Source organism: Lissotriton helveticus, chromosome 8 (genome assembly GCF_964261635.1).
Source record: "Lissotriton helveticus chromosome 8, aLisHel1.1, whole genome shotgun sequence".
Lineage (NCBI taxonomy): Eukaryota > Metazoa > Chordata > Amphibia > Caudata > Salamandridae > Lissotriton > Lissotriton helveticus.
In genome coordinates, this window is record NC_136069.1 from 100,855,455 (window position 1) to 100,868,910 (window position 13,456).

The 13,456-nt window shown below is 51.8% G+C and overlaps 1 protein-coding gene across 1 annotated transcript in view; it reads left to right on the forward strand.

Annotated features, from left to right (window-relative positions):
- Positions 1 to 13,456, forward strand: part of MAEL (maelstrom spermatogenic transposon silencer) — a 1,192,885-nt gene that overhangs the window by 330,627 nt on the left and 848,802 nt on the right. The window contains exon 3 of the mRNA XM_078656687.1: positions 5,575 to 5,647. Coding sequence (XP_078512813.1) covers positions 5,575 to 5,647 — 73 coding nt within the window. The remainder of the gene's footprint in view (positions 1 to 5,574; positions 5,648 to 13,456) is intronic.

The following is a 13,456-nucleotide window of genomic DNA, read 5'->3' on the forward strand; positions in this document are numbered from 1 at the left end:
ACACAAGCGCGGGACGCTCTGCATTTTTTTACAAATCCGACCCTTTGCACGGCTTTTTCCGCATCCCTCATAACCTTTAGTGAGGTCAGCGAACCCTGGGACCTCTGGATTGTTCTTCTTAAAGACATCTGTGGAACGAAGCTGCTTGAATCCAGCAGGACCACTATGAGTGCTCGGGGGGGCTCAAGCAAAAGACTCCTGTTGCCGCCTTGGACTCTAAGGATATCAAAGCTGCCAAATATTCCGCCTCCGCCACTGAGGAAGCTCCTAAATCTAAAACGGAGGTCAGTGGGGATAAGAAAGTGCAGGGTAAACAATGGGGCAAACTGGGGGGGGGGGGCTCCGCCTAGAGATCCTAAAAGCACTGAGTGTTCAAACCCCCCCCCTCCCGCAAAAATCTTTTAGGGAATCAAATAAAATGTTAAATCCCAATCTGAAACCCCCCTCCTCTTTCATCAATCACTCGCCAGCAGATAGCCTAAAGGCAGGGGCACCTCAAGCAGGGAGTGGATCGGATTGCGCTGCCCCATCCACTATACCAGAAAATGACTCGGTGGAATTAACAGAGCCTATAGGGGTTCAGGATGGGTCCTCCCTAGTCCCGGTGTCAGCACTCCCACTCACAGACACTACAACTCCTCTGCTACAGCCTACCCAACAGGCACAGGCACCAGATAATATACTTGGCGAAAATAGTATGGAGGCCCCACTGCTCATCTCTGACCCTGGCGAAGCAGGGACCAACAAAGTGATCCAAAACCTGACGGTGCTCCCAGACTCCCTGGACACCCGAGGCAGTAGGGGAAGATTTTTACTCCGTTTCAGACAGTACTCCAAATTCTTCCCATGAAGATGGCTCTGAGGAAGCCAGCGTGGGGTACAGTGAGGTTTCACTTCAAAACACAGGCACGGTGCAGCGACATAAAAAGCCCACCAGCAAAAGTAAGCACCGCAGTCCGCTAAAGTGGGATTCTTCCGACTCCCAGGTATCGTACCCCCTAGACGAAGACGATTTAAACTCTACTCAATGGGGAAGCACCAAGAGCCTGCAAGCTTACACCTCTGAACCCTCTCTAGCTTCCATCCTGACCTCCATCAAGGAGTTCCATGAAGTCCGGGCGGACAACCGTATTGCTAAGAATGCTGCCAAAAAGTTGCAGGGTGGGCTGAGGCGTTTGAATAAAACATGCGCAGACATCAGTGATCGGGTTACGATGGTAGAGGCACCAACTGAACATCTGGAAACTGAAGCCCTGGCCACCAAACAGCAGCGGGAGTCTAATACTGCCTGTATGACGGATTTGATGACAAAAATGTAGGAGCAGGAAAACCGTCAGCGCCTGAACAACCTCCGCCTACTCGGTATTCCGGAGGGGAAGGAGGGGGATGACACCAGGCTCTTCATAGTTAAATTACTAAAGGATTCCTTCCCAGACCATCCGGGTTGGGATTGGGACTATGAAGTTCAGAGGGCGCACCGATTCCCTTTTCATCAAAAGTGACAACACAGCAGTGGCAACACGTCAGGAGGGCAACCAAGTGTATTTCTCGTGTACTTTAAGGAATTTCCTCCTTAAACAGATGATCTATGACCAGGCCCGCTTCAATTCCAAGACAGGAGCAAATGGTGTAACATTCTTTGCTAAACCAGACTTTTGCCATCAGACTGTCGAACGGAGATGGCGAATGAGACCGCTAATCTCCCATTTCCAACAGCTGGGTGCGCAAGTGTATCTTATGGTTCCCTCAAGGATCAAAGTAATCTTAAACAGAAGTACTAAGGTTTTTCTCTCCGAGATTAAAGCAGGGGAATATCTGGAGGAACTGAAATTCAGGAAGAAGTAACATTTGTTCACTTTGTCCAATGAGTGAAACCAAATCTAAGCCGCACTCTTCTTGTCCTTGACTTTGGCATTATTTTGACTTTATTTGATATTCGCTCTATTCTCTGTTATGCGGCTTCTTTATTTTTCTATGTTATTATCACACTACTTCACTTTATCACTTAGCACAGTCCAGAAAAAGGGGCACGCGACCGAACTGATGAACTAGAACTAAAGTTTCTATCAATCCGGCGTGGCTGGCAATCGTGGCTCAAGTTGATTACCATCACTCAGGCTTTGCCTGATTGCTCGAAGGAGGGGGAGGGAGGAGGGATGGGAAAGGCACCACAAGAGAAGAGTTCTGCTCAGAAAAATTAAGCACGAGTTTTTTAATCTTTCTTGCACATACATATGTATACCTAAGACACACTTGCTATGGTACAGGACAAGACATTAGGAGTCGGTTGTGTTATTATTCTTTGGTCTTTTTTTTCCTTAAATGGCTAAGCTAAACTCCTTAAGAATTATCTCTGTTAACATCTGCGGGCTAAATGATCGCTCAAAAAGGCGGAACGTGGCGCTTGGGCTTCGTATTCTGGGTGGGATATCAACTGTATACAGGAAACTCATATCGAGGGCTCCCAGAGGCACTTATTAGACTCCTTGGGTTTCCAAGTCTTGGGGGCCACCACACAGGGTTCCAAAACCAGGGGGTGGGTATACTGGCTGAGAAGACTTTCCATCTCTTAACCCCAGGTCAAGGCTGATTCTTTAGGCAGATGGGTGATTACGGAGTGTCATGTTTCTAATAACCCCCCTTTTACCCTCTGCTCAATTTACGGGAGTAATGTAGATGACCCAGGAGTCCTCAACCTGGTTTAAGGGGAATTAGCACACTGGCCCACCCCCATTGTCCTTTGTGGTGATCTGAATTTGCATCTACCCTCCAACTAGGATAGTGTTAGTCACTGGAAATACAAGGGTAGGAAACCCCTGGTATAATCAGGCTTTGATAGATCTTGCGCAGATGCATGGTCTAAGATTGTTGGGCAAAACTGAACCCCTCCCAGCCAGGGTATACATTTTTTTCTGCCACGCATCACACCCTTGTTAGGCTGGACTACTTTTTCCTTTCATCTTCAATCAACAATTGCACTATTGAAATTGCCCCACGCTTTATGTCCGACCACAATCCCCTTATCATTAACATTAAAGGTCTAGGGAAAGCTAGAGAGGCCTCTACCTGGAGTTTTGAAAAAGCTTTACTACAGGACCGGCTGTATAAAACACACATGCAAGGATGGCTAGAGGAATTTCTGGAGATTAATGTTTGCTCTTCCCCTCTTATGACAGTTTGGGACACTTTAAAAGCGGGGATCAGGTGCGAGACCCTGGGATTCTCAGTGCGCAAAAATAAAGAGAAAACGGTGAAAAGTAGCTTACAGGGGAAGCTAAAGATGGCCGAAACCAAACTGACTCACTGCATTCAAACAGGACAAGACGTGGAGACAGTGCAGAAATAGGTAGTGCTGGTCAGAGCCGAAATTGGGGCAATTTTTGCTGAAAAAACTGCTTCAAAATGGGCAAGGACCCGGGAGAAACATTACGAGTGTAGCGACAATATTGGGCATCATCTGGCTGTCAGGACCAGGCGACAGGTTTCCTGCAGTGAGATACGCACAATTAAACTTCCATCAGGGGATGAGACTAACGACAGATCAAATACGAAAGGGATTCCAGGACTTCTACTCCAAACTTTATACTGAGGAGAATCTTGGTCCCAGTGACCTAATCGCTAACAAGACCACCAACTACCTTAGCGAGATCAACCTCAGATCTCTTTCCTTAGAGGATAGGGAAATGTTAGACATAACTCTCACATAGGACGAGATACTGGAATCCCTCAACAGCCTGCCTGATGGGAAAGCTACTGGGCTGGATGGTATCCCAGTAGAGTTCTATAAGACTTTCGCTCCACAAATTAAGACCATTCTTATAGAAGTAATAACCTTTATCTTTAATGAGACTTTACCACCGGCATCCTGGTCCATGGCCAGAATAGCTATTTTGCCAAAGAAGGATAAACCTCCAACAGAGATGAGTTCGTATCGACCAATAACGCTCATTAATTGTGATTCAAAGATCTTTTCCAAAGTGCTAGCTAACAATCTCTTCAGTGGTTGAGTCTTTGGTCTCAGAGTGGCAGCATGGATTTATCCCGAAAAAAGGAACAACTGAGCATGTTAGAAGGGTCATTACTCTTTTTGACGCCGCACAGGCTGCTGGAGACCCGATGTCACTTACTCTTGGACGCTGAGAAAGCCTTTGATCGGGTCTCCTGGCAATTTCTGTGGGCAGTCATAAGGAGAATGGTATTCGGGCCAAAGATCACGCAGGCAGTACAAGCCCTTTATGTAAAACCATCAGCTTGTGTCTCAGTTAATGGACAACTAACCGGGCAGTTTGAGATCTCCCGGGGCACCAGGCAAGGCTGCCCATGCTCCCCTCTACTGTTTGCCCTTTATTAGGACCTCTTCATCAAGCAAATAGAGAGAAATAATGAGTTTCTCCCAGTCAACTTCCAAGGTAGCTGTACCAAGATCATGGCTTACGCCGATGATCTGGCCAGCACTTTCCTGATCCCTTAAACACCATAGTTGATCTTGAAAATGAGGCGCTAAAATTTGGGAGGCTCTCTGGCTATGCCCTGAATCAAAACAAAACCCAAATAATAACAAATAGCCAAGTACCCTGGACCGATTACAGAGTGGTTTCCAAAGCCAAATATCTGGAAGTCTCCATCTCATCAAATCTGGATGAAATTGTTAGACAACCTAGCTCCTTTGGCATCACACACTAGAAAGGCTCTGAAACAAATCAATAACCTACATTTAACCCTTGTTGGCATATGTAATGCCATAAAAATGACATACTTTCCCAAACTCCTATATTTTTTCCGCACAATACCTCTGGAATTCAGTAAATCTAACCTGCAAAAATTTCAACAAATATTCACACAGTTTATCTGGTCATGTTCCCAACCCAGGACGGCATTAAGGCAGCTCTGTTTACCAAAAGAGCGAGGGGGCTGGTCTTTTCCTAACATCACTCTTTACTATTGGACTTCGGTTTTACAATATAGCGCAGAATTGTTAAGAGGCTCCACCCTCGCAGACATTAGGGCCCCCTACGCCCTTCCAGCTACTGTTGGGAGAACAGTCCTGGGGCTGTCTACTTTGGGAAACCACCTACGGATACTATAAAAGAGTGAAATTTAAGACATTACTAAACTCTTAACTTTCCGCAGTATCCGCAAATTCTTAGGGTTGGGCAGATTCAACTTCTATACGTAGTGCTCCTCATTAAAGAAGGTGGTGTAGAAAAAGGAAAACTACTAAAACACACCCTTCATTAAAAAAAAACTTCTTCCAAAATTTTATTCTTAGGATTGTGGGAATTGGCATAAAATTATCTTTGACTCTTTCTCGATCTCGCGTCAGTTATCTGTTTTTCAAAACAATTTTTTGATAAAGAATTTACCTTAGGATGGTACTGGTGTTAGTCATTAACTAGTGTTCGCATCATATCGCTTACCTGCCATTTTTGTTTTTGTATTATAAAATTTAATCTGGGGTTCATTTGCTGAAATTCTTTCTGATCATTTTAATGTCGATAGTATATTTTTTCTTGTTTTAAACTTAATGAGTTAATTATGAAGTTAAGTAACAATATGTGTATTTGCTTCTTCCAGGCTCTGCAGCAGACAACTGTTACAGCTTCAAAAAGCAGTCTCCCTACTGAAGCAAAAACGACTATTGATTACGGTAAATTTGAGCCCTTCAGATAAAATAAACATTTACAATGCCAATAGGTCTAGCTTTAAAGAGGTTGTATGGTAATGTGAAGCATTACTAAAAGCATGGGAATGGTTACGTTTTGTGGAAGCAAAGAAATGAATAATTTTAATATAGGTTAAACGGTCAAGTGACAGTTGCACTGTCAAGCTAGACGTAAAAGTTGATGCAAGTTAAGGACTGCCCTCCTCCCATCTATGCTGCTGCTAGAGGGAAAACACCATACATGTTCTCGTTCTATAAGGCACTTTAATAGCATTACAATGTTGTGTTCCCCTGAATATTCAAGCTCTGGCAGCTAGAGAAATAAACACATAGATAGCTGCTGTGTGGAGGACAAGCGCTTTTTTTGTGGGACAACACAACGTCTGCCGAATCAAAACAAGTATTCCTAGCAATATGAGGGCGGGACCAAACCCCTCTCCTGGTGGTTCTCACATAATTGTCTTGCGACGTTTGCCCTGTCAAACCAGATCATAAAAAAAGGGGAATAAAGTAAGCAGTGGCACATTTCATCTGTAATATCATATTACGCAAGATACATGCACGTGTATAATAACAAATACATCCATGTTGGTTCCCTACCCAACAGCCCACCCACCACTTATAGGCCTTATTAGAAAATGTACCCACCCAGATTAGCTGTATGGTGAAAGACCTGGTGAGGCATTGACTCGCTCTGGGTCTTGCACATGTCCTCTTGAGTGTTTCAATCATTTCCACTTGGGCAAATGGGGGTATGTGATTGACCTATTCTAGTCATTATGTACTTGGGCACTCTGAAAACATGTGCATTGCAGCTGTGTACTCAACTAGGCTTCTGTAGTAGGGGATCACTGTGTATAGTCATAATCTAGTAAATAGTCCCGCCCATGTGCGTGGACCCCGTAGCAATCAAAAATAATCTCTTACGGTGTCGAAAAATGCAGAACTGCACAGACACTTAGAGAATTTAAAGACAGATAATGCAGCCTATATCCACAGGCTACACTGTCCAGTACTTCATCTAGAAATTCCACCAAAAATCCACAAACAGCAAAGCCTGTTCAGATTTCCCTTGCTTTAACAGCAAAAACCCTCTGGAATGATAGAGAAGGACCTGGACAGACAAGCCCCATAGGCTGCCATTATGATACTGTGCCTTTAAGAGAACCTTCCAGAACTTCACAGTATCCCAGAATGCACTGCAGATTCTTTTACTTTCAGTTTTTTTCCGGCTCCTGCTAGCAGGACCCTGGAGCATTGAGCTCTCCCTTTTGGGATTTGTTTTTGTGATTTTCTCACTTTTTCAAGTGTTTTTGGTGCTTTGTTCAAAGTACTTTGGTTACTTCTTCTTTGGTGTGCTTTTGGGGCAGTCTTTTTGTCGAATATGCCAGCATTGTTTGACAAATGCCTGGAGTGTTCCAGGAAGAAGGCCAAGACTGACCCAAATTAAGTGTGTATCCTCTGCCTTCCCTCCTCTCATAACCCAGAGGAGTGTGAGATTTGCCAGGGATTTACCACCAGGACCCTGAGAGATAGAAAGAAGATCAGGCTCCAAGGCATGGAGGAGAGAAGACGGCAAGCACGAGGTGGGTCTGGGCAGGTGCAATCTGCCAGTGCTGAGGCCTCTGGGGGGCTCCCCAGAGGCAGGAAGTCCAGCAAGCGTCCCCATTCGTCGGCGTCGATTGCACCGACTACGGCGCCGAGAGGGATGACTATAGTCTGTTCCCCGTCTCCCCAGGGCTCTGGGTCGAAGCGGCGTCGAGGGATCTGAACAGACCGCCGTCGAGATCACCGGTGACTATTTCGTCGTCAAGGACTCTACGTTGAAAGGTGGCCCGGCGTCGGCACTCGGCGTCGTGGCGACACCGCCGTTCGCCGTCGGCGAAAAAGAGAAGGTCGTCGTCGAGGGGATCCTCGGCGTCGAAGGGGCGATCGCCGTCGAGGCACAGGAGATCGCCGTCGAGGCGACGGAGATCGACGTCTAGGCGATGGAGGTCGCCGTCGAGGCGGAAGCAGTCGCCTTCGAGGGGCAGGCGTTCGCCGTCGAGGAAGCGCAGTTCTTTGACGCAGGAACGGCGCAGAAGGAGTTTGGGCGCCAGGAGTCAGTCTGGCAGGCGTCAAGTGCCTAGGAGAGAGACTCCCACATCCCAGCCTGATAAGGAGGGCAGGTCACCGGGCTCTGTGTACTCCGTTGTGTATACCCCTCCTAAGCCGGTGACAGTGACGCATCCCCCTCCCCCTCCTTTGCAGAGAGGACTTCCTCCGCGGGTCCCTACCCCGCCTCCTCTTCCACCTCTACCACCTCGGCCTCAGCCTCAACCTCAGCTGCCGGTTGACGAGCCTCCTCCACTTCCTTCGAGGTTGGTTTCCCTGCCCAGGTACTCGTCTCCTCTGAAAGGGACCCCTCGGCCGAGGGGCCCATCCAAGCCACAGTCTCCTGTCCCGGTGGAACCGGCTGGACGACCAAAGCCACGGAAGTCGTGATCCCGCTCCGGACAGAGAGGGAGGTCGCGCAGTCGTCATGAGGTACTGGGTTTTTAAGAACCGGCACAGAACCGCCAACCCAGCGGTGTCAGGGTACACCCAGAGACCTCGGCTTCTTCCTGATTCAGACCACAGAAACTCCGAGTCTTCTAGGTGAAGTCAAGGATCCATTTTATTGGCTGCAACCAAAGTAACAAGTGTCCTAGAAGTACAACACACGGGAAGTATATTCTCAGGAGACTGCTCGAATTTACAAAGTCAGGCTTCTCTATTTATACAGAATATTCAGCTTCAGGCAAACATTCTTCGAATTTACAGTATATCATTTACAGTGCTTTGTTACAAAGGAAAAGCAGAGTCATGATGACATGTACATATTTCACTTCGTGCTGCCCACAACAAATCACCCGGCAAGGCCCAACATTTCATCAGATATCGGTGGACCCCCAATAAAACAGGCACCTCCCCACCATAAAGTAAGTGAAGCAAAAAGAGTAGAGACAGATGTGAGCAAGATACGGCAGGTGTGTGCGCTGAAATGGTTTTATGGCTTGTTGAGCCTTGATGCTATCTTGTTCGGCCACTGGGAGGGGAACTGACCTAACGAGTTCGGCCTGGGGCAATGGTTCCAACTTGCACAGGTCATAGGAAAGTCGAGGGGCGTGGCTTGAGCGCCGAGGGAGATGGCGGCGTGAGCTCGGAGCTCAGTGCGTCTTCCCCACGAGAATCCTGAAAGGAGGGCCGGAGAGTCCGTGTGTGCCCCGGCGCCGATAGAGTGACCGGCGGTGACCAGCTGGACGAGTGACCGGCGGTGACCAGCTGGACGAGGTTTGGGCGGCCAGCGACGTCACAGCGCCGTGTACGACAGCCGACCGTTGCGGCCGCTGGAGCTGAGGGCAAGAAGGCGCCGCGCAAGATGGCTGCCGCGGCGGAGCCCTGAAGAACGGTGGGCTGTGCCGCAGACCGCACTGCCGGCGCACACAGAGGAGGCGCGGTTGCCGCCAGCGACGGACCCCACACAGCGAGGGACGATCCTCGGACCCCGGCTGCGGTGAGCAGTGGTCGCAAGAGCGGGCGGGGAAGACTGCCCGGGTGAGCCGCCGCGGGCGAAGCTTGCGGCCAGACTCCTTTGCTGAGGAGGTGGGACCCGGATCTTCGACCCAGCCCTGAGCGCCACGAAAGCCGGCAGGTGAGCGGGGGACGCCCGGAGAGGGGGCTCACGGGGGACGGAGCACGGCGCTGTGTAGTTTGGGCCCCCCCTTCGCCCCTGCAACGGAGGCCCGCGGAGCACAAGGGGGCATAACGGTGGAGCCTGTGGGCCGGAGAAGGGCCTTTGGCGGCGCCGGACTCCCGGTGGAGTGACCAACCCACCACGCCGCTCGGGAGCAGAGTGACCATTCCTCCACAGTACTCAGGGATTGTGCACCACGGCGGACGCTATCTCTGGGGCGCAGTGTGGATACGGCAGGGCCCCATAGCACGCAGAAGCTAGCCACGTAGTGGAGGCCCGGAGACAGGAGGCAGCCGCATAAGGCGTGGGCGGAGAGGCCGGCTACTATGGGGAAGCCAGGAACCAAGGTGGTGGAAGTGGCGAAATCGGATGCAGCAGAAGGGGGCCCCGCTGAGCAGACTGACCTGCAGCGATTGCAGGATAGGATATTGGACGCCATAACGGCCACTAGAAACGCGCTGCATGACGATATAGCGCAGGTGGCGACGGGGCTGGGCTTGCTCCGGGCGGACCACGACAAGCTGAAGGACAGGGTCAAGGATGCGGAGGTGGTGCTCAACGACCTGGCGCCGGCACACAAGGCGATGGAGAGTAAGCTGACTGAGGCCCTAGACCGCATACGCACCCTGGAGCGGCGGGCGGAGGACGCAGAAAATAGAAGCCGACGCGGTAATGTGCGGATCGTAGGCGTGCCAGAGACGGGGAGGGGACATGGTGGCCTACATGGAGGAATGGCTGAAAACAGTGGTGGCCCCGGAAGGGCTTTCGCCATTCTTCACCCTGGAGAGTGCCCATAGAGTCCCCTCGGGACCTCCCAAGCCTGGGCTCCCACCCAGACCGATCATAGCCAAGTTACTGCACCACAAGGACAGAGATTTGCTCCTGCGGAAAGCTCGAGAGGATGGCCCTTTCCAGATAGCGAACAGTAGCGTCACGCTTTTCCCGGACTTCACCTTTGAGACGCAGAAGCAACGGGCCTCCTTCCTCACAATCAAGAAGGAGCTGCGCAGTGAAGGATTGGCCTACTCCTTGCTCTTCCCAGCCAGGCTAAGAGTGGTAGTGGACGACAAGGCGATATTCTTTGCAACGTCGGCGGAAGCCTGGGACTGGTGGGAATCATACAAGGCCGGGACTGACGGCGCCAAGGCGAGAGAAGAGCGGGAGAAGGAGCGGGAACGCTCGCCCAAACGGCTGAGGAAATCGAGGAGACTGTGGAATCGAGGGCGGGGGAAGCTGGGTCCGACAACCTCCCAAACTGAAGCGGAACGGCAGGCCGCGCTGCTGGAAGTGGAGAAGCTCGGACGGGTGGAGGGCCCCGGGTCTAGAGGGGCCACGGACTCGGACACTCTTGTATCGGCCTCGGAGTCGGATCTTTCGGGGCCTCACCGCACGGAGGGACCGCTGGTGACACCGCAGACGGCGGACGAGATCCTGAATATATGAACTGCTGGCATTGCTGTGTGGGTAATGTTTGAAGGGCTGAGTGGGGAACCATTGCCTATGTACATAGCGGGGGTCGGGGCACACCAAGGGGTTCAGGGCTGAGTGGTTCTTGGGAATTGGGGAGGAGGCGGGGAGCTGGGCGGCGTGGCCCCCCTTTGGACGAAGCCGCGCTCCGTAGGCCCTTAAGGCACCCACAGCTACGGCTGTGTAGTTGAGACCTGGGTCATCAGGTGTGGGAGTTTGGATGGGGACTGATATCTCGATATTGGGGCCTGTTCTGGGGGAGGGGGGGGGGCTCCACAGTTGGGGATTGTTTACTTTTTTCGAAATTGTTGACCCTGGGTGTACCATGGGAAGGGCTGTTGAGAAGTTTTGTTCTGTTCAGGGGGGGCACCACCACCGTCGACGGGCTGGAGCTGGAGGGAGTGTTTCGACCGGATTGCTGGGACAATGGCTAATGTGAATGGGTTGACCTGTATTACTTGGAATGTCCGAGGCCTACATACTATGCAGCGCAGACACAAAGTGCATGCCTTTTTAGTGCGCAGGGGGGTACACATTGCGATGCTGCAGGAGACGCATCTTACACGACAAGAGGGGGCGGCGCTGCAAAGGCGGTGGCGGGGACAGGTTTTTTACACAAGCTACTCGGCCTATGCGCGGGGAGTACTCATTTGGGTTAGAGCAGGCACACCTTTCCAGCTCACGCGTCAATGGGTTGACCAGGACGGGAGGTATGTGGTGGCGGAGGGGAAGCTGGAAGGTAGAGATATAGTGCTAGCTAGTATATATGCCCCAAACACGGACCAGCTGGCTTTCCTCGCGACGCTTTCAGGGACGCTGGCCCACTCCCTGGCGGGCCCGGTCCTGCTGGGGGGCGACTTTAATTCCATTGCCGACCCCTTGCTGGATAGGTCCCACCCCCCTCTACGTGACTCTCCAGTTTACAGGCTATCTAGAGGTAGGAGGGAATGGCAGGAGAGCTGGGGGCTTATGGATGTCTGGTGAGGGCAGCACCCGACTGACAGGGATTATTCCTTTTTCTCTGGCCTGCATGATCTGCATGTCCGGTTGGACACGATACTCTGTTCCCGGGGGGTGCTACCATGCGTCACTGGATCGGAGTACCTGTCAAGGACGATATCGGACCATAATCCACTCCTGGTTCGACTGGCGTGGATAGCAGAGAGGCCCAGGGTTCCGCTCTGGAACCTGCGGCCTGAGACCCTGGAGGATCCCCTCTTCGGGGAGGCCCTGGCGGAGGGTGTGGCCTTCTATTTCACGGAGAATGAAGGGACGGCGGCCTCTAGGGCGACGGAATGGGACGCCTTTAAGGTAGTGGTGAGGGGTATCTGTATCAAGGACTATGTGGGTGTGCGGAAAGTGTTGTTGGGCGATTTAGCTAAGGCGGATGTAAAGCTGAGGGAGGCGGAAAGGGGGCGGCCTGGACACCCAGAACTCCAGGAGATACTTTGTGCGGCTAGGGAGGCGGTAGCTGTTGAAGTGGAGAGGCTCCGGGTCTTTGACTACAAGCGATATGTGCTGCGCTCCCATGTTGATGGCGATAAAGCAGGCACCCTCCTGGCATGGCTCTCGAACCCCACACGACGATGCGCTCCCATACTTCAACTGAGGGATGCGGCGGGCGTGCTACAACACACTCAACTGGGCATAGTCGACGGCTTCCGGAAATATTACGAGGGCCTGTACAAGAGTGCCCCAGGGGACAGGATGGGGCTGGTAGGACCCTTCCTGGCTGACCTACCCCTACACCGGCTGGGAGATGAGCAGGCGAAAGACTTAGGGTCGGATATTGCTGTGGGGGAGATACGATCGGCGGTGCGGCGCATGGCAAGGAACAAATCGCCGGGAATAGACGGGCTCCCCATAGAATTCTATAGCAAATATCTGGACGCACTGGCGCCGCGACTCCTGACCGTGTACAAGGAGGCCAAGGCGACGGGCCGACTACCACAGTCGATGCGGGAGGCGTTGGTGGTCCCGCTACTGAAGCCCGGCAGGGAGGGTAGCGACCCAGCGTCCTATCGACCACTCTCTATGCTCACCGCGGACTATAAGATCCTCAGCTCCATACTAGCGGCGAGGCTCCTACCTCACATGGCGGGGCTTGTGCACGACGACCAGAACGGTTTTATACCAAAGCGCAACACCACAATAAACATCAGAAGGCTTGTCCGTCTCATGAACGGGCTGGACGGCGGGGCAGGGACGGAACTGGTGCTCTCGGTCGACATTGAAAAGGCCTTCGACAGCCTCGAGTGGGACTACCTCTATGCTGTCATGGAGCGATTTGGGCTGGGAGCTGGCTACATTAATTGGACGAAGGTCCTATATGCGGGGGCGATAGCAAGGGTGAGGGTGGGACCGACGGTGTCCACACGCTACCCGGTGGAGCGAGGCACTCGACAGGGCTGCTCCCTTTCGCCGCTTCTATTTGCGCTGGCTATTGAGCCGCTGGCGGCTGCGGCCCGTACGGGGCGACACATCCGCGGAGTGCGGGCCCGAGATGGGCAACATTTCATCTCGCTATATGCCGATGATTTACTACTATTCCTCTGCGACGGTGTTGAGGACTTGCAGAAAGCGGAGGCCCTACTGGAGAGCTTCGGGGAGAT